Source organism: Ailuropoda melanoleuca, chromosome 8 (genome assembly GCF_002007445.2).
Source record: "Ailuropoda melanoleuca isolate Jingjing chromosome 8, ASM200744v2, whole genome shotgun sequence".
Classification (NCBI taxonomy): Eukaryota; Metazoa; Chordata; class Mammalia; order Carnivora; family Ursidae; genus Ailuropoda; species Ailuropoda melanoleuca.
In genome coordinates this window covers 97,747,971-97,769,006 of record NC_048225.1, presented here as the reverse complement: position 1 = coordinate 97,769,006, position 21,036 = coordinate 97,747,971, and the positions used below count along the sequence as shown (strand labels likewise).

At 42.7% G+C, this 21,036-nt stretch overlaps 1 protein-coding gene across 2 annotated transcripts in view; it reads right to left on the bottom strand.

Moving 5' to 3' along the window:
- Positions 1 to 2,192: 2,192 nt before the first annotated feature.
- The window catches only part of CRB1 (crumbs cell polarity complex component 1), a 201,495-nt gene continuing 182,651 nt past the window's right edge, over positions 2,193 to 21,036 (bottom strand). For both annotated transcript variants that reach the window (XM_034666977.1, XM_034666978.1), the window contains one exon: positions 2,193 to 3,178. In XM_034666977.1, coding sequence (XP_034522868.1) covers positions 2,963 to 3,178 — 216 coding nt within the window. In that variant the 3' untranslated portion in view covers positions 2,193 to 2,962. The remainder of the gene's footprint in view (positions 3,179 to 21,036) is intronic.

The window sequence follows — 21,036 nt, the reverse complement described above, 5'->3', positions numbered from 1 at the left end:
AGAGCTCTTTTTGTCTTTTCCATGTAAACCTGTATTAAGAAGTTGTGACTCAGGGCACCTGAGTGGCTCAGTTGGTTAAAGTATCTGACTTCAGCTCAGGTCATGATCTTGGGGGTCTGGGACTGAACCCCATGTTGGGCTTCAAGCCCAGCAGGGAGTCTTTCTCCCTCTCCCTCTGCACCCCCTTCCCCCCCATTCATGCACTTGCCTGTGCACTCTTTCAAATAAATAAATAAAATCTTTAAAAAAAAAAAAGAAGTTGTGACTCTAATGGGATATAAGAGTAAAGACAATGTCTCATGGCATACTCTACGTGTGGGCACCCAGAGACATCCGTCTTTTTTCTTCCTTAAGATTTTATTTATTTATTTGAGAGAGATAGCAAGAGAGAACAGAGCAGGATGGAAGGGCAGAGTGAGAAGCAGACTTCCCGCTGAGCAGGGAGCCCAGTGTGGCCGATCCCAGAACCCTGGGATCATGGCCTGAGCTGAAGGCAGACGCTTAACCAACTGATGCCCTGGGACATCCATCTTCTTGAAGGAGCTAATACTTAAAGCTATATTAGAAATGGAGTGAACTCAGGAGATAAAACATCAGGCTTTAAGGCTATGATAGTTTAGCCACCACAGCAGCATCCAGTGACAGTCCACACCAATCTTGGGCACTCTGGGATTTGCTGGTGGCAGGTACAAATGTGCACAACATTCATTATTTGTTCATTTATGCAGAAAATTTTTTTGTGTTTTAGGCTTGTTCTAGGTGGGGTATATTGCAGTGAAAGAAAAGAAGTTCTTGTCTTCATGTAACTTAAATTCTACTCAGGGGAAATAGCAAAAATGTATATGATTTGACAAGCTGTGATAATCAGTAGGGGAAAAAGAGCAGAGGTCAAGGAGATGAGGGGAACAATGGAGAGATGGAGAAAAGCTGACAGGGATGTATGAGGAAAATCAAGATGAAATGGTATCTCGTTGGGTGGAAAGTATCTGAAGACAGGAGTGATAATTGTTTCAAAAGCTGCTGGGAGGTCAGGTTAGCTGAGGACTGAGGACTGACCGCCGTGTTTGGCAACGTGGAGGTCATCAGCGACCCTGACATGAGCTATTTCATGGAGTGGAGTGCAGAGAAAAGCCAGATTAGTTTGAGTTCAAGACAGAAGGAGGGGAAAAGAAGGAGACGCAGAGAGTATAGAAAACTCTTTGGGGGATGTTTTGCTGAAAGGGATGGGGAGGAAATGGACGGTAACTAAAGTGGGCAAAAGGAGAGAATTTTACATCATAGGAAGTATGACAGCATGTCTGGTGCTATAGTGATGGTCCAGCACAGAGTGAAAACTGATGACGTGGAAGAGAGACGGACAGTTTCTGCAGTGATGTCCTTCAGGAGTTGAGGAAGATGGATTGCTCTAGAGCAGATTTTAAAATTCATGTCATTAAAGTTTTTAAGCATATATCCCAAGTATGTATATATACACACGCACATATATATATTTTAAACTTTTATTTATGTGCTGTTTTACTACATATAAACTTTTATTTATGTGCTACTTCAATGTTTTAATTTCAAAACATATATAAAATTCAAACCAAATCTGGGGAAATAAATATATACAAAAGACCTAGTATTTTCTCTCTGTACCCCACAGATAGTCTTACACACATATACCTTTTTTTTTTTTTAAAGATTTTATTTATTTATTTGACAGAGACAGTGAGAGAGGGAACACAAGCGGGGGAGTGTAAGAGGGAGAAGCAGGCTTCCCGCCAAGCAGGGAGCCCGATGCGGGGCTCGATCCCAGGACCCAAGGATGATGACCTGAGCTGAAGGCAGATGCTTAACGGCTGCGCCACTTGGGCGCCCCTACACACGTATACCTTAAAATGCATACACCTCACTCTGGGGTTCTTTCTTTAGACAATGTCACTGACACTGACTCTGACTTCTCAAGGAACAGCTGGAAGGAAAGAGCCTGGTCTTTTAGATTTGAGAATTTGAGTTTTCCTTTCATCTTGTTTTCTGTCTAAGAAAGTATGTTGACAGTAAGCCACCCCTTGTAAAAAGCAATGACTTTAGGGGCGCCTGGGTGGCTCACTTGGTTAAGCATCTGCCTTCGGCTCAGGTCATGATCCCAGGGCCCTGAGATCAAGTCCCATGTCAGGCTCCCCACTCAGCGTGGAGCCTACTTCTCCCTCTCCATCTGCTCCCCTGCTCCAGCTCTCTCCCTTGTGTGCTCTCTCTAAATAAAAATCTTAAAAAAGAAAAGAAAAGAAAAGAAAGCAATGACTTTAAATGTAATGCTTGCCATGATGTAGTTAAAAGACCTAATTCATAAGAAGGTTCTTCAAATGCAACTAGAGGCTACTTTTGTCACATGTAATATCACAAAATACAAAAAATATTCAGAAAGGAGAATAACCACATTTCCATTTTTATTAGTTGACGTTGGGTCACTTTTTAAACATAGATCATTCCCATGGCTTTCTTGAGTCCATGATTAAAGGGCAAAAGTGTGTATCTCATCATAGGTATACAACTAAAACCTTTCACCGCATGATAAGAAGAGTGAGAAATTCATCTTGTAGTTTTCGTATAAAAAAAATGCAGTCGCCAGCTAATGGGCAAACTAAGAAAGCTGTCCCCAGGTTGCAAGGGGTCAAAAGGCTAAGTGATAGGCACCGGTGTCTTTCTCAGAAGACACTGTCCTCTGGGAGGTATTTTTGCTAATTATGAGGCTGAAATTACCAGCGCAAGAACATTGTTCTTTGATTGATTGGCTAATATAATAAAACGATGATGTCAGGTTGAACCCCGAAAGTCTTTAAGGTGGCCAAAGGAATCTTTCCCACGGTTTCAGTGAAAGCCCAGTTGTGAATTGGTAAGTCCAGGAATGTCAGCAAGAGGCTGGGGTGCAGTCACCACGTTCACAGTGTGCGGATCTCTTTCTCAAGGAGCCGGAATGCTCCTAGATCAGCCTCTCCACAGCAGAGGGTGGCATCATGCTCCGCATTTCCACTCGAGAGCCTTCCTTTTCCTGACGGCTGGGGCTGTAGGTTCCCTGAGTTGCCCTTTTGTTGGATGCAACCACAGAAACAACCACCACCAGAAAGAGGGTCAACAGCAAGGCTGACGTCACTGAGCCAACGGCGGTGAAAATGTCCGAGATCATGTCATCTGCCAACTGGAAGGAGTGAAATAATGGTGAGGTGAGTTATAGAGAAAAGGTACATGTGTAGGACACTGGAACTACCCTGGAATGAAAACCAACCAGAACGCAGGTGCCACTCAGCACGGTAAAAAGACCAAGGTCTGAAAGGGAAGTCAGCTTTTCTTGTTCCCAGGTCATGTGAAATGACTATAGATGTAAGAGCCAAGATCTAGAGTCAGAAAGTGTGCCGTGAAATACCTACTCGATTTACTCTGAGTCTTCATCTCTGACTGGGATCATTCCTACGACATCCGGGGCAAAAGATAGCCCCGCACGTATATTTGTAAAATAGTTCCACATCTCTACACACACAGTATTCACAGTATCTTCCCTCCCTTGCCAGGAGCTCTGGTTTTGGATTGAAGGAATAGTTGTTTTACAGCCATTTTTGGGGTGGGGAGGGGGAGGAGAAACAAATTAAATTAGCTGGGTCTCATGGGAAAGATCCCAAGACAGAGGAGTGCAACGTGCTAGTCCCACAGGCCCTTTCTACAGTCATCGCTTTGATTTAGATTCGATGTGACAATTGAATTGTTGTAAAAACACAGGAGCTCGGTGTTGAACCAAACATCTAGAAACAGAAAACTGCACGTAGAGCCCTGTCAGGAGGAGACGGATCCTGAGATCTCAGGGGTGTTGCTCGTACACATGGGTTTCTTTAACGTTCCTTCCGCTGGGTTTGCGAGCACTTTTGAGCATTGGGCAACATGAACCTGTGATTTAGTTGCAGAACAATATGAAAGGCAAGAAGCAGTCACTATGTGAATTTTTAAACTGATTTTCAAAGAAATAATTCTGTCACAGTAAAAGTGGGATTAAACCAGTTCACTTTTCATTTAGCTTTCTCTCTGACCCATCCCCGCATTACCAAGCCAAGCTACTGATACATTTGGAATCTTTGTTTATTTGAACATCCTAGGGAATTTTAAATCTCTTCACTCTCCTTAGTCTTTTTTTTGTTGTTGTTCCATGTGCCTTGGTTTAAACTATCATGCAATTAGTATAATGTGGTATCTCTTCCTAGCATTGTCTTGGGTGTCCTCACTACTAGTCCTGCTCCAATGTGGTTCATTAGTTTGTCCATTCATTCAACAATATTTATTGACCATCTGCTATGAACACTTCATTGAGCTAGGAATAAAAATACAAAGATAGATCAAAGTTGTATGTAAGCGATGAAACACTGAATTCTACTCCTGATACCAACATTGCACTATGTATTAACTAATAGAATTTTTTTAAAAATCTGAAAAAAAAGAAAAGGATAAAAAGCCAAACAAAACAAAACCAACCTACACAAAGCTTGGAATTTGGAGCTCGGATTCTGGTGATGAGAGGAGGGGACACACACACATGCACAAGTGACCATAATATATTATAAATACAGATTATGATCGTGTCATAAATGAACTCTACTGGGGTGTAGGTGGAGTGATATTGGAACGAGGCATTTGATTGTTCTTTGAAAGATGAGAAGACATTCAAATATTTCAAGCAGGAAATTCTACTTGGATAGAACAATTTGAAATAAAAAGGGCAAGAGAATATGAAGTCCTTGGAGTTTGGGGCAACAATAAGAAATCCAATGTAACCAAAAATATTATCCAAGACTGTGTGTTTGAATTGTGAACGGATTTTAAAAGTTGGTAGAAGATAGAACTATAAATTAGATTAATCTGGGGCGCCTGGGTGGCCCAGTCATTAAGCATCTGCCTTTGGCTCGGGGTGTGATTCCAGGGTCCTGGGATCAAGCCCCATATTGGGTTCCTCTGCTGGGAGCCTGCTTCTTCCTCTCTCACTCCCCCTGCTTGTGTTCCCTCTCTTGCTGGCTGTCTCTGTCTCTGTCAAATAAATAAAATCTTTAAAAAAAATAAAGTAGATTAATCTTACAAGAAATTTAAGTACCACCCTGATATCCGGATTTTGTCCTATAGTCAGTGGTGGGGGGCAAGGGGGCATTGAAGGAGTTTAAGTAGTAGCATCATGTGATCTGATCTGTGTTTTATTAATTTGGCTCTGGTTTCAGGGTGACAGATGGTGACAGTGAAGTTGGGGAAGAAACTGGAGGTGGAGAAAACAGGGGTTTATTAGTCAAAATAAACAATGACCAATTGCTTAATTTACCAATGGAATGAGAATTGAAGGAAAAGAATGTTTGAGGGGAATTTTCTGAGAGAGAGTTGCTCTGTCTCAGACTGTGTGAGGCTGGGGAACAGCAGAGGACAGACAAGGTGGCTGACACTTCCATATTAGACGACCGTAGCCGGGGATATCCTTGACTGGGACAGGGGACGTAGGAGGAGAGAACAGGTTTGTGCAGGAAGACGATGAGTTCTGTTTGGGAAAAGCTAGTTTCAGAAAGCATTCAGGTATGTCGTGCTAGTAGATAGAAAGAGTTCCTCTCTCCACTTTTCACATTGCTGTAGAAACTCTGGGCTGTAACCACTTTTCATCCCTCAGCTACAGGAGCTTAGGAGTAAAGTAGATACAGAATTTAGAATCACACAAGTCTGTAGTTTTTGAGTAAAATGGTTTACCTCCCCTATAGGGAGAGTTCTCCTGCTGTACTGTGTGGCCGTCCTTTTGTGAGTCATTACATCTTATATCTGCAAAGATAGCTGTGGGCTGGGAAAAATGAATAGAGCCATAGACTTGGCCTTGAAAGGGCAAAAGTCTGAGAAGGACAGATGGAGTCCGACCAGCAAAAACTCTTGGTATTATCTAGGGACCTTCAGATAATGTACACTCTTGTTGCTACGTGTTGGCTTCATCTCAGCCTGTCCAGTAAATTGTGTCATCTTCAGGAGGAAAAGACTGTTCTCCTGGGCCACTGAGTTGGAAGTGTCTACACCCAAGAAGGGGAGAGAAACTGGTTTGCTTCTATTTTCTGAGCCTTTCTGGGCCCTCCTCATTCCACCCGAGTCGATGACCCTCGGGAAACTAAAGCAGCAGAGATCGGCCCGTCTGCCATCTTGCAGGAGAGGGAGAGGAAATCCCAGGCGTAGGCTGAGTCCTTGTGAGAACCACGGTTCCGGCCGAACCAGACGGCTGCTCGGCCTCTCATACCTTGTGACTGGCAAGGAATCAAAGGCCCTTGTCTGCAGTTCCTTCACTGTTCTCGGAAATGTGGTAAGAATGAAAGCACAAGGCTTGAGATGCTGCCCCATCTGTCACTCCCTGCCGTGTGACGCGTGGGTAAGTCTCCAGCTTACAGAGGCGGAGTCCCGTGTTTGAGTCCCAGCTGTGCCACTCACGTGTGTGAGCGCCAGCCGGCCACTTCACCACCTAGAAGCTCATTTGCATCACCTATAAACCGAGATTACTCTATATGTCAAAGGTTAAGAATAAGGAAACAAAACGAATGCAAAATAACACAAAACATGGCCTATGGTAAGTTCTCAACACATAAAAATATGAGCGGCCATTTCTATGCCATTTCTCATCCTCCCTAATTCTATTTACTTACAAAAGATAAACTTGCACTCCCTCAGTACCTTGCAGTATGGCCAAGGGAGCCAACCTACAAACCTAATATTGCAATTCCGAGCTCCAGATAAAGGTTTTGATGAAACAGTTCACCTAACTCTATCAAATAGAGCATGTCATTAAGCGTTGGAATAAAGCTGAATGAGTAGGGTTTTGAAATTGCCTCTTGAGGGCCCTTTGCTTTTGAATTCCCATGGTTGAAAGGCCTTTTTGCTCTGCTATTCTTCAACTGTGCTTAAAATACACAGCCCCGGAACGGATCTTTTGATAATTGAAACTGCTGTGGACTGATGAAGGCCTCCAAGCGCGGGACTGTCCTGAAAATCAGCTCGGACGTCAGGCCACACCTGCCCAGCTGGCTTGTGTCCTCACAGTGCACTTCTGAGTAACCTTCTTCTGAAAAGATAGGCCCCAAATTAATTATACCTTTCATGTAAAATTATTTTTTTAATGACATGCTATAATCTGTATTGTTATTATGTTTATATCTTTTTAAAATATATATTTTATATGTGGTTAATTGAAACTGTAGTTACTTTGAATTCTGTGTTTGTGGAATAAAATAAATAGGCGTTCCTTTTTTTTTTTTTTTTTCCTAAAGAGAATTCCTTCTGAAACACTGACTGGCTGTAGCCTACATATGACCGGAAGCAAGGGTACACTCTGGAACTCTAAGGTGAAATTGTCAAGCCCTATTTTGATTCTTTTCACTTGAGAGTATGCTGGAATATGCTGGAACCATACTTTTCCCCCCATTTTTAAAAAAATTTATTTATTTTGGAGAGAGAGGCAGGAGAGAGACAGAATCTCAGGGGATGTCTGGGTGTCTCTGTTGGGCATCTGCCTTCAGCTCAGGTCATGATGCCAGGGTCCTGGGATTGAGTCCCATGTCGGGCTCCCTGCTCAGCGTGGACCCTGCTTCTCTCTCTGCCTGTCGCTCCCCCTGCTTGTGCTCTCTCTCCGTCAAACGAATAAATAAATCTTTAAAAAAAAAAAAAAAAGAATCTCAAGCAGACTCCAAGCTGAGAGCAAAGCCCAATGCGAGCCTCTATCCCAGGACCCTGAGATCATGACCTGAGCCAAAACTAAGAGTCAGACTCTTGATGGACTGCACCAGCCAGCGCCGCCCCCCCGCCCTTATTTTTAATTCTTTAAAGGGAATTTAATACTGTGTTTCTTTTCAAGGGAGACTGGAAATAGTAAGCACTTGCTAAACAAACAGAAATGAGTTTAAATGCAGTTTTGCCTCTGGTGTGGTTTACATATAGGCCAAGTTTCCCCACCTGTACGGTGGGGCTAGGAATCACCAGGTCTCAGAACTGTTCCGAGTATTGTAGCATTCGGGCACTTCGAGAGTGGCTCACGAGATGTGGACTCAATCCTCGTCCGTGGCTCTTGTTTATCGTTACCCAGAGTGACCCCTCCCTGGCTGTTGTCCCTGGTCCTGCTCCCAGCTAGTGTCAGCACTCAGGGCCCAGTCTGGGGACGGCAAGCCATCGCATCACCACCCTGACCCATCAGGATCCACCGGCCCCTCACTAATTGACTGCCAAACAGCTCACCTAATTTTGGAAACACGAAATGAGCTGGCCTGTCTGCAAAGAATAAGAACTGAGACCCCTTCTGTCCTCAGGATCCCGATCTGCCTGCCACAATACGCAGGGCCGGTGACAGCATTCAGAAGGATGTGAAAACAATACACCCATTGGCAGGAGCCTGGGAAAAAGAGGAAACATTCTAGAGTTTCTCGGGAAACTTGACCTCGCATTTCCAAGTGAAAACACTGAAACTTTGCCTTCAAGCGAGGACAGTCAAGGACCGATGTTACAGTTACCACCTGTTAGAGCTTCTTTCTCTTGTGCCTGGGTTTTGTCAAATCAGCAAAAAGTATGTTTGCTGTTAAACAGTGCTGATGTTTGAGGCTTAAAATTGGCTCCTGGAAAACACTACCATGGAGTGAGCTACTTAAAATCCTTCCTAGAATTCGCTTATACATGGTATGTAGAAATACTTAGAGACAGTTTAAGATGGGAAGTTAAAATGTTTGCATGTGCCTGTTGACCACCGGTTACATGCCCCCTTCACTATGTGAGTTTTTGAAACTAGTTTGTGCTGTTTTGTGTTACATGAGTGGCTAAATAAGGGCATTATGTATTATTATGAGAATTAGTGATTGATGGAAAAATTAAAGATGTGCTTTTAGAAAGCTGGTTATAATATGTAACTCTTATCTATGTATCCGAAGCAAAATGAGGACATTACTTACACTCTCATCCCACAAAGTAATAAAAAAGAAAAAGAGAAGAATATTCCATATTTAAGACTGAGGAGAGCAGTTCTTGTGAATTACTATTGCAACAAAGTAGGTCTTCAATTTGGTGGATGTTAAAAACCTCCCACACAGACTTACGTCCTTGAAATACAGCTTATCAGTGAATTGCTAGAAACAGCCATTTCCATAGTAATATTGAATACATGCCAGAACTCTGTTTTTAAAATTAAACTTGCTGCAGCAGCCAATTTTCAACCATAAATACACTGTCCACTTTACAGTTTTAAGGGGGGCAGGAGAGTCGTGGAAAGCCAAAAGGGAGGACTTAGGAAGCGTCCTGGCACAGTGAGGGGGTGAGTCAACCAGACACGCCTCTTCCTGAATAAAGGCTTAGTAAGGTGAAGAAAGGGTGGACATCACAGGGTTACTCAGAGCAGAGGAGGGACAGGGTGTCTCCACTGCAAGCTGAGTAGCATTTTCTCCTTGGCACTGCTCTGCCTCCTCATCCAGTGCTCTGCTTCCCCTAGAAGCACCCCTGCTCTCCCTGGGGATTCCTGGGAACAAGACGATGGTGATCTCCAGCCCCCTCCGAGGACCCTGTAAGACTGCACTTAGCATTGGAGTCCCTCCCTGGAAAAAAGACTCCTACGTGAAGACTTTCTCACTAATTCTCACCAAGTAGTCACACTCCCTTTGGACGGTACTGACTGGGGGTTTTCACAACAGTCTGGGGACAGAAAAACCAGGCTGAGATGAGAGTTCAGCCAACCACAGCCCTGGAAGGTGTTGTCCTGAGAATCTTCCCAAGTGATTTCCATATCTGGCCTGTTGAAGAGTCTGGAAGAGCTACTCTGGAAATCTGGTGTGGATCCATGGGAGATAGAGGAGAAACGGGGACTGGATCTAGCATAAGGCGACATGTGTGATGTTCTCTGAAGCCATCAGCCTCTTTCACGCATTAGCCCAAGCACAGCGTGTGTCCTCCCGTGCACCTTTCCAGAAAGAGCTCGATTATGCTGAGATGTGAAAAGCACTGTGCGTTGATCACAAAAGGACACACTTATTCCTGCATTCAACAAATAATTATCGATCATGTACTCTGTACAAATGCAATGCTAGCTAGAAATGCTAGAAATACAGAGGTGAGCAAAACTGTCTCTGTCCCTGCTGCTTGAGGCACTGGGTCTGTAATTCTTCCCCTGATGTCTCCAGCCTCCTTCTTGCTTAAGATGTCAGATTTTAGGCAGGAGGACAGAGGAAGCTAAAAGTTTGGAGACACTGGTTTTGTATTTTTCTCTCTTAGGTGGGTGGTGTGATAGAATTGTTTTCCTAGGAATACAGGCCTTATGGATAAAACTTCCCTCTCTCTGTCTCATACAAGAACTAAATCCCAGCAGCCCACAGTCAAGATTTTATTATGTTTTTTTGTAAATTTACTGTTCAAAGATAATAAGCCCAGGCATGTCTGCCTGCCCAGGGTCAGGGGTTTACCAGATGTTGTGCACACAGTAACTATTTTAATTCTCTTAACAACCCAACTAGGGAGGGACGATGATTTCCTCTCACTTTCTCAGGGAGGCCTTCCCGGTCACCCTCTATCTGCAGTTAGCGTTGTTTCTCTCTAATGCACACCCCCGTGATATCTATATGGTTCATGCACGTCTCCTCCCTAGAATGGAAGCTCTATCGATGCTTGTCTTCCCTGCTCCTGTCTCCCTACTGCCTGGAACAGAGTTAGTCCCACAGAGACACTGCAATGACCGCCCTTTGACAGAAGGGAGTTAAAAGCTTAAGAGCTTGCCCGGCAGCATGCAGTGAGCTCTGACTACATCCACACAGGGCTTCTCCCTCTTGGGGTTCTTACCCAGTGCAAACCCCAGCGTGTGTCTGACAGAGGCACTGAAGTAGCCTGTTCTCAGACTCCTGCTGGAGGGGAAGCACCATCTCTGGGGGGCTGCTGGCCGGCACTGGTGGGGCAGATAAGGAACCGACAGAACCCAGGATCCGGGGGGCCATGAAGACAGTTGATATCATTCCTTTATGTGCAATTAGCCACAACTAAGCCACAACTAAGCCATCAGTTTTTACTGTTTCCTACCCGGATGAAATTATCTGGTGGCACAAGCAGGAGCTGATAGAGATGATTTTTTAAAAAAATACAAGCAGCAGCCTGTTATCTTTTGCTACGTGAAAAACATTCTTTTTGTCTCTGGTAGGTGAACCACTGGACGTTATCTTGGCCCATTTTGGTTGCAGTAAAAGCGGGTGGGCAATCATACTTCCTTTCTCTTTTTCTTCTGTTTCTTTCTTCATTCCAGAGAGCAGCGGCTGTTAGCTAAAGACTCAGCGTGTAGATGACAGCATCGTGAGCTGCTAACATTGTAGCGTGTCAGCCCTGACACACTGTCCCTCTTCACCCACCCCAGACCTGCTCCGACCCGAGTCCCCTGCCGCTCTGCTATTTCTCTCTTCTGCGTTCCCAGTCACAGCCGGGTTAATACACGGATTTTCTTTTACCTGGGTAATTAAACTGTCCTCTAGCTGCTGTGTCTCCCCCTAGAATCTACACCAGCCAGCCAGCCCTATAAAAAATAAACAGTAAATAAATAATACATAAGTTAATTTCCTTGCTTACCTGGCTAGAAGACCATGGGAGCTTGCTATATCAAACCAAACCATCCCAAACCTAAATCGCTAAGTTTTAAGTCAAAGTCCTTTATGCATGCCCCCATTTCCTTGTGAAGGACACCATCATGTATAGCCCGACTAGCACCCCGCCTTCGGGCACAGCCACTCTCTTTACCCACCTTCTGCTCTTGTCAATGCCACCTCTCCATGTTGAAACGTGCCGTTTATTCAATCCTACTTCGCCTCTTTTTAAAACACCACTGGAACTTTCTCTGCACTCTGCAAAGCGTCCCCAGGGAAGCCCCTGGGTCTCTACTCCCAGAGTCTCTTACACAGCAAAGCCCAGGGTTCACCATACGTGTGAGGCGAGCTGTGCCCGGGTCTACATGGCATGTGGTGGGCACTTCAATGTGCTCCTGTTGCTTGCTGTGGGTTTGGCCAGATTCTGTCCCTCCCCTTAGGACTCTAAGGAACGAGAATCTATTTCATCTGGAACTTTTCAATAACACCAAGTTCAGTGTTTTGCACAAAGGGTCTGATCAATGGTTATTGACTCCCACACTTGTAATGCTCATTGCTCTGTTTGATGCACTATTAAATTCTTTTCAGTCATAAGAAGAGTTCTGTATAATAGCCCAGAAAGGGCGCCTGGGTGGGTCAGTTGGCTAAGCATCTTTCTGCCTTTGGCTCAGGTCATGATCCCAGGGTCCTGGAATCCAGTCCCACATCGGGCTCCCGGCTCAGTGTGGAGTCTGCTTCTCCCTTTCCCTCTACGTTTCCCCCTGCTCATGCTTTCCCTCTTGCTAGCTCTCTCTCAAAGAAATAAAATCTTAAAAAAATAATAGCCTTGGGGCACCTGGGTGCCTCAGTCGTTAAGGTCAGGTCATGATCCCAGGGTCCTGGGATCGAGCCCCGCATCAGGCTCCCTGCTCAGTGGGAAGCCTGCTTCTCCCTCTCCCACTCCCCCTGCTTGTGTTCCCTCTCTCGCTGCTTCTCTCTCTGTGTCAAATAAATAAATAAAGTCTTAAAAAATAATAATAGCCCAGAAAGTTGATCGGTAGTGAAATTCATTCGCTCGTTTGTTCATGCGTTCATTTGCTCACCCAATAAATTTTTACTGAATGCCTTCAAAGTTTCAGGCAGCATATTAGGTCCTGCGCATATGGAATTTAAAGGCATACTCACTGTCTTTGAAAAACTCATTATTTAGTGCTAGCGCCTGGGGGTTGGGGTAGCTCTAGAAACTACCACAGGTCCCTGAGAGAGGTGTGATGTTATAGGTGAGTGCAAAGAAAAGAAAAGGGGAAGGAAGGTGGACTTCATGATGCCCTCAAAGGAAGTCACTGGGAGAATGAGGTAAAGAAAGGTGTGGAAGCAGAGGGCAGCACCAGGATCCAGTGGTGGGAGAACAAGCAACGTGGCTGGGGTGCTGGGCCATTTCCTGCTTGTCTGAGAAGTCTGAGAGAGGGCTGAGCGCTTACGTAGAGCCACGAATGGAGACGAAGTAGAAAGAATAGCAGCACGTTTGTCAGCCAAGTGTTTACCCAGCCTGGGCAGGGAACCACCTCCATACAAGCTCTGTTTCTTCCCCATCAGTGAAGCAGGGAGTCAGAATCACAGGAGCAATTTCATGTATGTTCTCTGCTGATCTCGCCTAGCGCGTAGGACTGGTACCCTTATTACAAATGTACCCGCTTCAAATGTTGACTTCTCTATTTATATGCCAAGAGACCTTCGCCACCCTGGGGCTTGTAAGGCAGAAAAGGGTTCCGATTTCTTTATACCCCATCTCTGCCATCCTGTATAGTTTTTAGAAGGTGACTGATAAATATGTAATGGATCTTTATACATAATTTCAAAAGCAATAGAATATTTAGCAAATGAGTTAAAAGGCAGAGGGACTTTGAGATGAAAAGATACTAAAAAGACATGAAAACCAGCAACTCAATGCAACTGATTGTATCTTGGATTGAAAACAAAATCTATAAAGGACTTATTGAGACAATTGGAGAAGTCTGAACATGGGGTGATGATAAATTTCTTGAATGTGATACCACTGTTGTGGCTGTAGAAGGAAATCCTTTTCTTTGGAGACACTTGCTGAAATAGTGACAAAAATGTTAAAATGTCTGCAACCTACTTTCCAAATAGGCAGCAAAAAAAAAAAAAAGTGTATGTCTACACAGAGGTAAACAAAGGTAGCAAAATGTTAAAAAATTGTTGAAGCTGGGCGAAGAGTATATACATATTCATTATACTATTTTTTTTTCTGATTTTCCTTAGGTTTCAATTTCTTCCCCCACCAAAAAAACCTGGAACAATAGTATTGTTAAAGTAATGTTTATAATGCAAATAATTTGTCCAAACCCGAAATTTGTAGACTTTGCTTCTCCCACTATCCCTTCCTCTGCTGTTCTAGCTCTTGCTGATTTCTCTCTTCTCTATACGTTTATTGCCCAGTAAATCTTGTTCCCACTGATGGTCTTATCTCCCCTACTAGACACTAAGATATTCATGGATTACATCATATGTTAGTTTCCTTACATATCTGGCCCTAACCCTGTCTGCCCGGCCTAGCACAGTGCCAGGCACACAGCGAGTGTTCATGGATCTTCCCATGATCCCCTGGCATGCACATTCTTGACCTAAAAGCTGCACTTTGGCTCTTTCCTCTCTCAGATTTCTTTCTTCTTTCCAACTTTCTTCAGTTGGTCTAAAAGCTGCTATTAATTCATTCTCACATTATGCAGGAAAAAGAGTGCCGGATCCCTGACATCCTTATAGCTTATCACATATCCTTTTGGCAAAGGTAATCTAGTCTGTGTCATTGTATTTATTGCCCCCAAATCAAAACCAGTTGCCAAAGTAATGAAGGTCTATTGGTTTGTGTTGACTTAATCCATGTCTGAAGAGCTTTAGGAGCATATAAGGATAATTTGACCAGCAAAAGGAAAGCCATAAAAATGATCAAAAAGCCAATAGATATGCTGAGAACACCAAGCTTATTTTACTGAGGATTTATGGCTAACTTATCAGAAAATTATTTGGTCCAAGTCTACATTCGAGTAAGTCCGTCAGTAATTCAGCGGAGATTCCAGACTCTGGGAAAAAAATCGCCTCCTATAATGAGATGCCCCCGTCACCCCTGCCTTGCAGCCCATGGAGTTCAATTTTCAACAGTTGTGAGACCGCAGTAAATCCAGCTTTGGGATAACCAGCCCCACTTATGCTCCAGACCTGCGTTGAATTACCAGAGCAGGAAGGGCCACTGGCCCCATCCCTCCTGATACTCCGGCAGAAGTGTTTATGAGTCAAACAGAACCGAAACATCCGACGTCCCCCCGATGGGTGGCAGAGCCAACTCGGGCTGCACCCCAGCTGAAGGGGGTACCAAATCACCAGGCTCCACCCCACTGTCAGCGGTGCCCCGGGCCTGATGCTGGAGGTTGTATTTTATTGACCAAACTAAAATTGGCTTCCCCTCGTGTAGGTGATAAAGTGTGGCGTCAAGTCACCCATGTAAAATATATTACTTTAACTTGGACAGCTTGTCATTGAAGTCCTTGTTTATATAATCTATTGTGCCATTTACTCTATTCTTATTTTAAAAAGCAAACATAGAAATAAAAACCCTTTCTTCCAGCGTTTCATTGATGAATGCTCTACCCTGCACCTTCTCTTAAATAATCTCAGAGGCAGCCATTTCGATTGTCATTGTCTGTTTACATTAAATTATTGGACTTTCAGTTTCAAAGTCAGCCTCGTGCAAGATGAAAGGCTCATAGGATGCTTTAATGAAAGTCCTTTCACTGCACAGCCTTCTCTGTCCAAAATAGTTGGAGACGTGGTATGTCTAAATAGAGACGGGTACTGTGAAACGGAGATTGGTCAGATCCCAAGTGAACATTACTGAAATTTATGAGTTTGTAAGCAACTTAAAACACCAAGGTATCTTACAGCCAGCAAAGATAGGAACCCTCACATCGTGAAGATTTATATGAAAATACTATTTAGTTTTAGAAATAAAGAATTCTTTCAGAAGTCAGGCTTTCAAATTCCAAATAAGCCATTTGGTATAAGTCTATTGGTTTTTAAATTGGCAAGATTAAATCACACGTGCATACACATACCCACACAAAAACCTTATGTTTGACTTTGTTAACAGTCCACCTAAATGCCCAAGAACACAACTGGGGAAAGGATATGTTTATATTAGTAATGAGGAATGTAAAGCAATCTTTTTTGGGAGGACAAAAATAAAGTCTAATGGTGTTTTTTTATTAGTTTAAAAATAGAGCCAAACTAAAATTGCCCTATCTCTAGGTATAAATTCAGCACAGAATTTTTTTTTACCTCTTTTCTTTTTTTTCTTTTAATTTTTTTTATTATATTATGTTAGTCACCATACAGTACATCCCCAGTTTCTGATGTAAAGTTCGATGATTCATTAGTTGCGTATAACACTCCAGCACAGAATTTAATAGCTTATTATAAAATTAGATCAGACAATGTAGACGAGATGGTTATTTTATACCTTTGGATCTCTAAATCTAAGTATGTACATTAATTATAATATTAAAAATGTCTGTGTTATCTTTCGAAATAATAGTTTAGGAGATCATTGCCAGGAAAAGACAAGACTTGGACGTGCGAAGTATTCTGTGTCTTTCCTACAAAAAGGCTCAAAGGAGAAATCATGTGAAGACTCCTCTTCTCCCTCTGCCATGGAGTAATTTTTAGTGATTTTTTTTTTTAGTATTTTAGTAAAATAGAAGATCAGATTTTCTATTAATTACCCAGTTCGTAGATCAATTTAAGGAGAAGTGAAATAACCCACCTAAAGTATTTGATTATATTTTACTTCTGTAATTTATTATTAATGTTCTCAAAATGTAAGGGTTTTTTTTTTTCAGGATAATCTTTGTCGATTACTGCATTTTTTCATATCCTGTGTCATATGGACATTGGAATGATATACATCTTTTTTCTGAATTCTGAAGTGACAGCCAGTAGGATATTCCTCTTATCAACTTCAATAATCTGAATCAAAAGGAAATTTTGTTTTCTACACTCCCCAAGAGACTTAGAACTGAGAATTCAGACTATAAATGAAGCTTCTTCAATGTTGTGATACAGTACATCTCTCCTCTTTTTCCCACACCCCACAATAGCACTCTTCTCCCCCCTTAAAAATATATATATATATTTCCCTTGGGTCTGTAACTTTTCTATTCAATCACCGCTTAGATTACTTGTCCTCAGGGATAGGCCTGTGTTAAGAGCCTGAGGAAGAAAACTGTGATTAGTCACTAGGCTTGGAAAACCCTCCCCAATTCTGTTTACGAGGATAGGTGCCAATCCTCCAAACGTGCTCAGTACTCATGTTCTTTTCAGGGTCACTCTGCCTGCACAGCACAGATTAAACTCACAGCCTCCATATCTTCAGTGTTGTGAGGAGACGCATTTACATTCCACTGACAGCGCGGGTGTAAAAGGAAGCCATCTGCCGCTGATTTAACAACACAAGGAGCAGCTACAAGTTTGGGAACAGAAGAGGAGTCACCACACAGCTCCAGTGAGCCAAGCACTCCCCCCCCCACCCCGCGTGGGAGGGCTGAGGACAAACCACCACCACAGGAAAAGGCATCTTTATCCTTAAGCGGGTCATAGAAGTTGGTCCTCGTTTCATTGTATCTTTTACCGACATTTGTTGGTTACAATTTTTGAGGGCTCTTTTCCTCGTTTTGGGAATGTAGAATAAATACATAATTCTACCAGGAAGATGACACCTAGGTCTTTGATTATTTGTGCTTTCCACCTGGGCAATTGATCTTCTCGATATCTAGTTCATTTTCTACAGTGGGATCACCTGTAAAATACTTTGGAGCTAGAAGGTGATACACAGGGAAAAAGGAAAAGTAGTTAAAATCGGGGGATTTAATATGTCCCTGGCCTTTCCCATGCATCTCACCTTAATCCTCACAACAAGCTAATGAGGCAGAGATGCTTGCCCTTATTTCAAAGATGGTTTAAGCAATTTGTCCAGTCACAGAGCTTTTGAGCAGCAGACCTAGCATTCAAATTGTCAGAGCGTGTTCAGTGACGCCCAGATGCCTCCCAGGTAGAGCACGACATGGAGGTGACCTCAAATCTACCCTCGATTTCAACCCTGTTACCTTTAGTTGACATGTTTACACACACAGAGTAGAATAATAATGGTTATTTTATCTTGCAGGTCTCTCACTACATACAATGCTTACCTAACCAGCCACACTTCCCTGCTTATTGATGTTAGTTTGATTTTGCTTTTAGGACTTGGCATGTAAGAATTCGCTTCAGTAAAGTCGGCTGATGGATGGGAAGGATTTTGTGAGCTCTCGGAAGTTTCCCAGCACACAGTAGGTGTCTGGGAGGCAAGCTGCATCTATGAACACTGCCTGCAAAAATCAGCAGGAGAACAAAGATAAAGGACCCATAATTCACAACTTTCAGTCCTATGCTTTTAACACCCCCAGCATGTCTATCAAGAAGTAAAATAATGAAACAATGCAGAAAATCTCCCAGGGTTGTTGCTGGTATAAACAGCCATGTGCTACCCTTGAGTTCTAACACAATGTTAGCAGGCGATGATTAAGAAGGTAGCTGTTTCAGGGCTTCACAGTGTCAGGAAACAAGGTATCAAGCCAACAACTCCCCTTTTAGGTGCAGCATTCAGATTGCAGCCATGTATTGCTTCCAACTGTAAATATTAATGGTAAAGAGAAGAAAGAGATCTTCATTGGCTCTGGGCTGCCTGAGCTCAGCATATTACATGACACCCTGGCGTTATTTGCTGAGATGTAGATAATTGTACTTCTTGTTAACAAGTTTCCATGTATTTTTTACCCCATCAGCAGGTTCTTGAATCAATGCCTAGATTAGGTTTGACTAACATCAGCACAATTTGACTTTGCTAGAAAGTTTGAAATGTATGCATAATTAAAAATTATACATCCATTTGCTAATTTCCAAGTAAAAGTAGCTAATCCTTTTTGGGTGCCACAGTGTTTATACCTTTTGCCTCTGGCTGGAATGAAAGGATGGAATGAAAGAGGCCATAATGGTTTTAGGACACTGGGGAACATTTAGTAGCAAACTAACGAAGCCTTTCCCATTTCACCCATTGCCTAAGCATTGAAGGTTTCCAGGAGCATGGGAGAACCGTAGAGTTGTTTTTATACTCCTTTTGAGACGCTAAGTTTCAAAACCATCATATAAGAGCTCCTATTTTCTTAAAGATATAAAAAAAAAATGGCCTCAACATTATTTATGTGAAAACATGCCCACATATTTCACTATATATAAGGTAGATAAGTATTATTTATAGTGCCTGAATTCAGTAAATGCCAGTTGATGAGGACGGTGATTCAGGAGTCCCTGAAATGCACTTCAGCTGTCTCATTGCAATGGCAAATGACCACCTACCTAAAATGTCTGATGCAAAAAGGTTATCCTACACTACCACTAGAAAATCAAGAAGGACAGCACTGCCTATGTATAAAATGTTATAAAGTCTAACTACGTTTATTTATAAGAACATACTTTTATTTTTATGCAGCAAAAATTCTAATTGGCGTATTCTCCGCCATGGATTCCTTCAATTCAGGGCATACTATACTTCTGACTTAATGTAGGATTTCAAGATCCATACTGTTCTATATTTGCAAAGCTGTACTCAAACAGAATATACCATCTTCTCCTCTGTCTACTTCAGAGCTCCTGACATCATAGGTGCTCAAAATTTTTTGAACTGAAGTGATAACTTAAATGGCATAATTTAAACAAACGCAAAAACAGACACGTCATCATAATTGATGAGCAGCTCCCAAGAGAGCCAGGTGATACTTGGTATACTTGCCAGGTAGAGAAGAAAGCTCTAGTGATCCATGCACCCAATCTGGACCTCACTTTGAACCAAGAATGTAGTAGGATCTTGTGATGCTGGCCGCAATCTGGGTTCACTGGAATGAATAAATCAGTGAACAAGTCCTTAAGAAGGAATTGAACCAAAGATGGCGTCCTTGCATTAGCCCGCTCTGTAGGTCAATACACAAGACACAGCCTACTCTTCTCTCATAGCCTTTTATTCCAACAGGTGGCCACTTAAGTGTTGCCCTATGTACGTGCCCATCGCCTTCATGGTTCTCATAATGCATCCCAGGCTCTTTACGTCCCAGAATGCCTCTTTACAAAGGGGTGCCTTTTCTTCCTCAAAGGAGGAATGGCCCATATTCCCCAGCCATGGCAGGAGTTCTGTCTCAGGGCAGAAGACAAATGATACACAGTTATAAAGGACCTGTACCTCTTCAGCTCACCCCACGAGGTGAATGTGAAGCTCAATGCTATTACTTAAGGTTCTGCAAATAAACATTTAAATTGAGGTGCTTATATTGGTTTCTATAATTCAAGAGCATTTATAATGGCAATTAAGTGGCAATGGAGTCATATCAGCCCAAATACACACCACCTTTCACCTCAAGAAGCAGCAAATTGGGATAATTTACATACTGCCAGCTGTTAATACCTTTAGCACTCACAGGACTTAACGGTAAAAATAAATAGATACTGGATCCCATTAGGGGCATAGAGCAGATTTACAATCTCATTCCCATTTACATTCCTCATCTGCTCCCCCCGAACTGTTCTTCCAAAAATTTCACAGAGCTCCCTGGGTATAGCTGGTTTCATGAAAAACTTGTGTTTTTGTAAATCTTTTGTAATGGTACCTATTTTAAACATGCATTTTACAATTGAGAAATGTTAACATTTCTAAAATTTTCCCATTTCTCAAACTTTCAGGTAGGGCGGTCTGCTTAAAAACAGTCTCCAAGTGCTGCACTTTACAAATTAGGAAATGAAACCCAAGATTGTATAATAGAGAAAAGGACAAGGATTTGAGTTTCAAGGAAGTGCATGACTCTTGTTTAGTTCATGATTCATTCACTTGTTCAGGCCTTAAGTTTTTGCACCTGTAGATTGGAAATTACACTACTACCAGGGGTTAGGAGTACATGAGGCATCACGGGCTGGCTGCTCTCGGTCAGGAAGGATGAGTCACTATCAGAGAAGGCACCGCTGCTGGCAGTCTAGGCACCAGGAAAATCCCAGTCACCTGAGGCCTGAGCAGTGGGGTTTCTCATGCACTGAGCTGTTAACTCCCTGCAGACAGTTAATGGCTCACTTTCAGAATCTCCTGGCTTTCTTAGCTTTGAAAAGGGATTGCACTAATCACAAAAATGTTCAAACGACCTACTGCCAGAGTATAGGGTACATTTTATATTGATCTGCTCAATGAGGCATTAAGTGAATAAATAAGTTTCTTGAATTTATATACTTGAAGATGACGAGAAATAACAGCATCTGTGTATTGCCCCAAAGACTCTTTTTCAGTGGTGCTGGTCTAGGG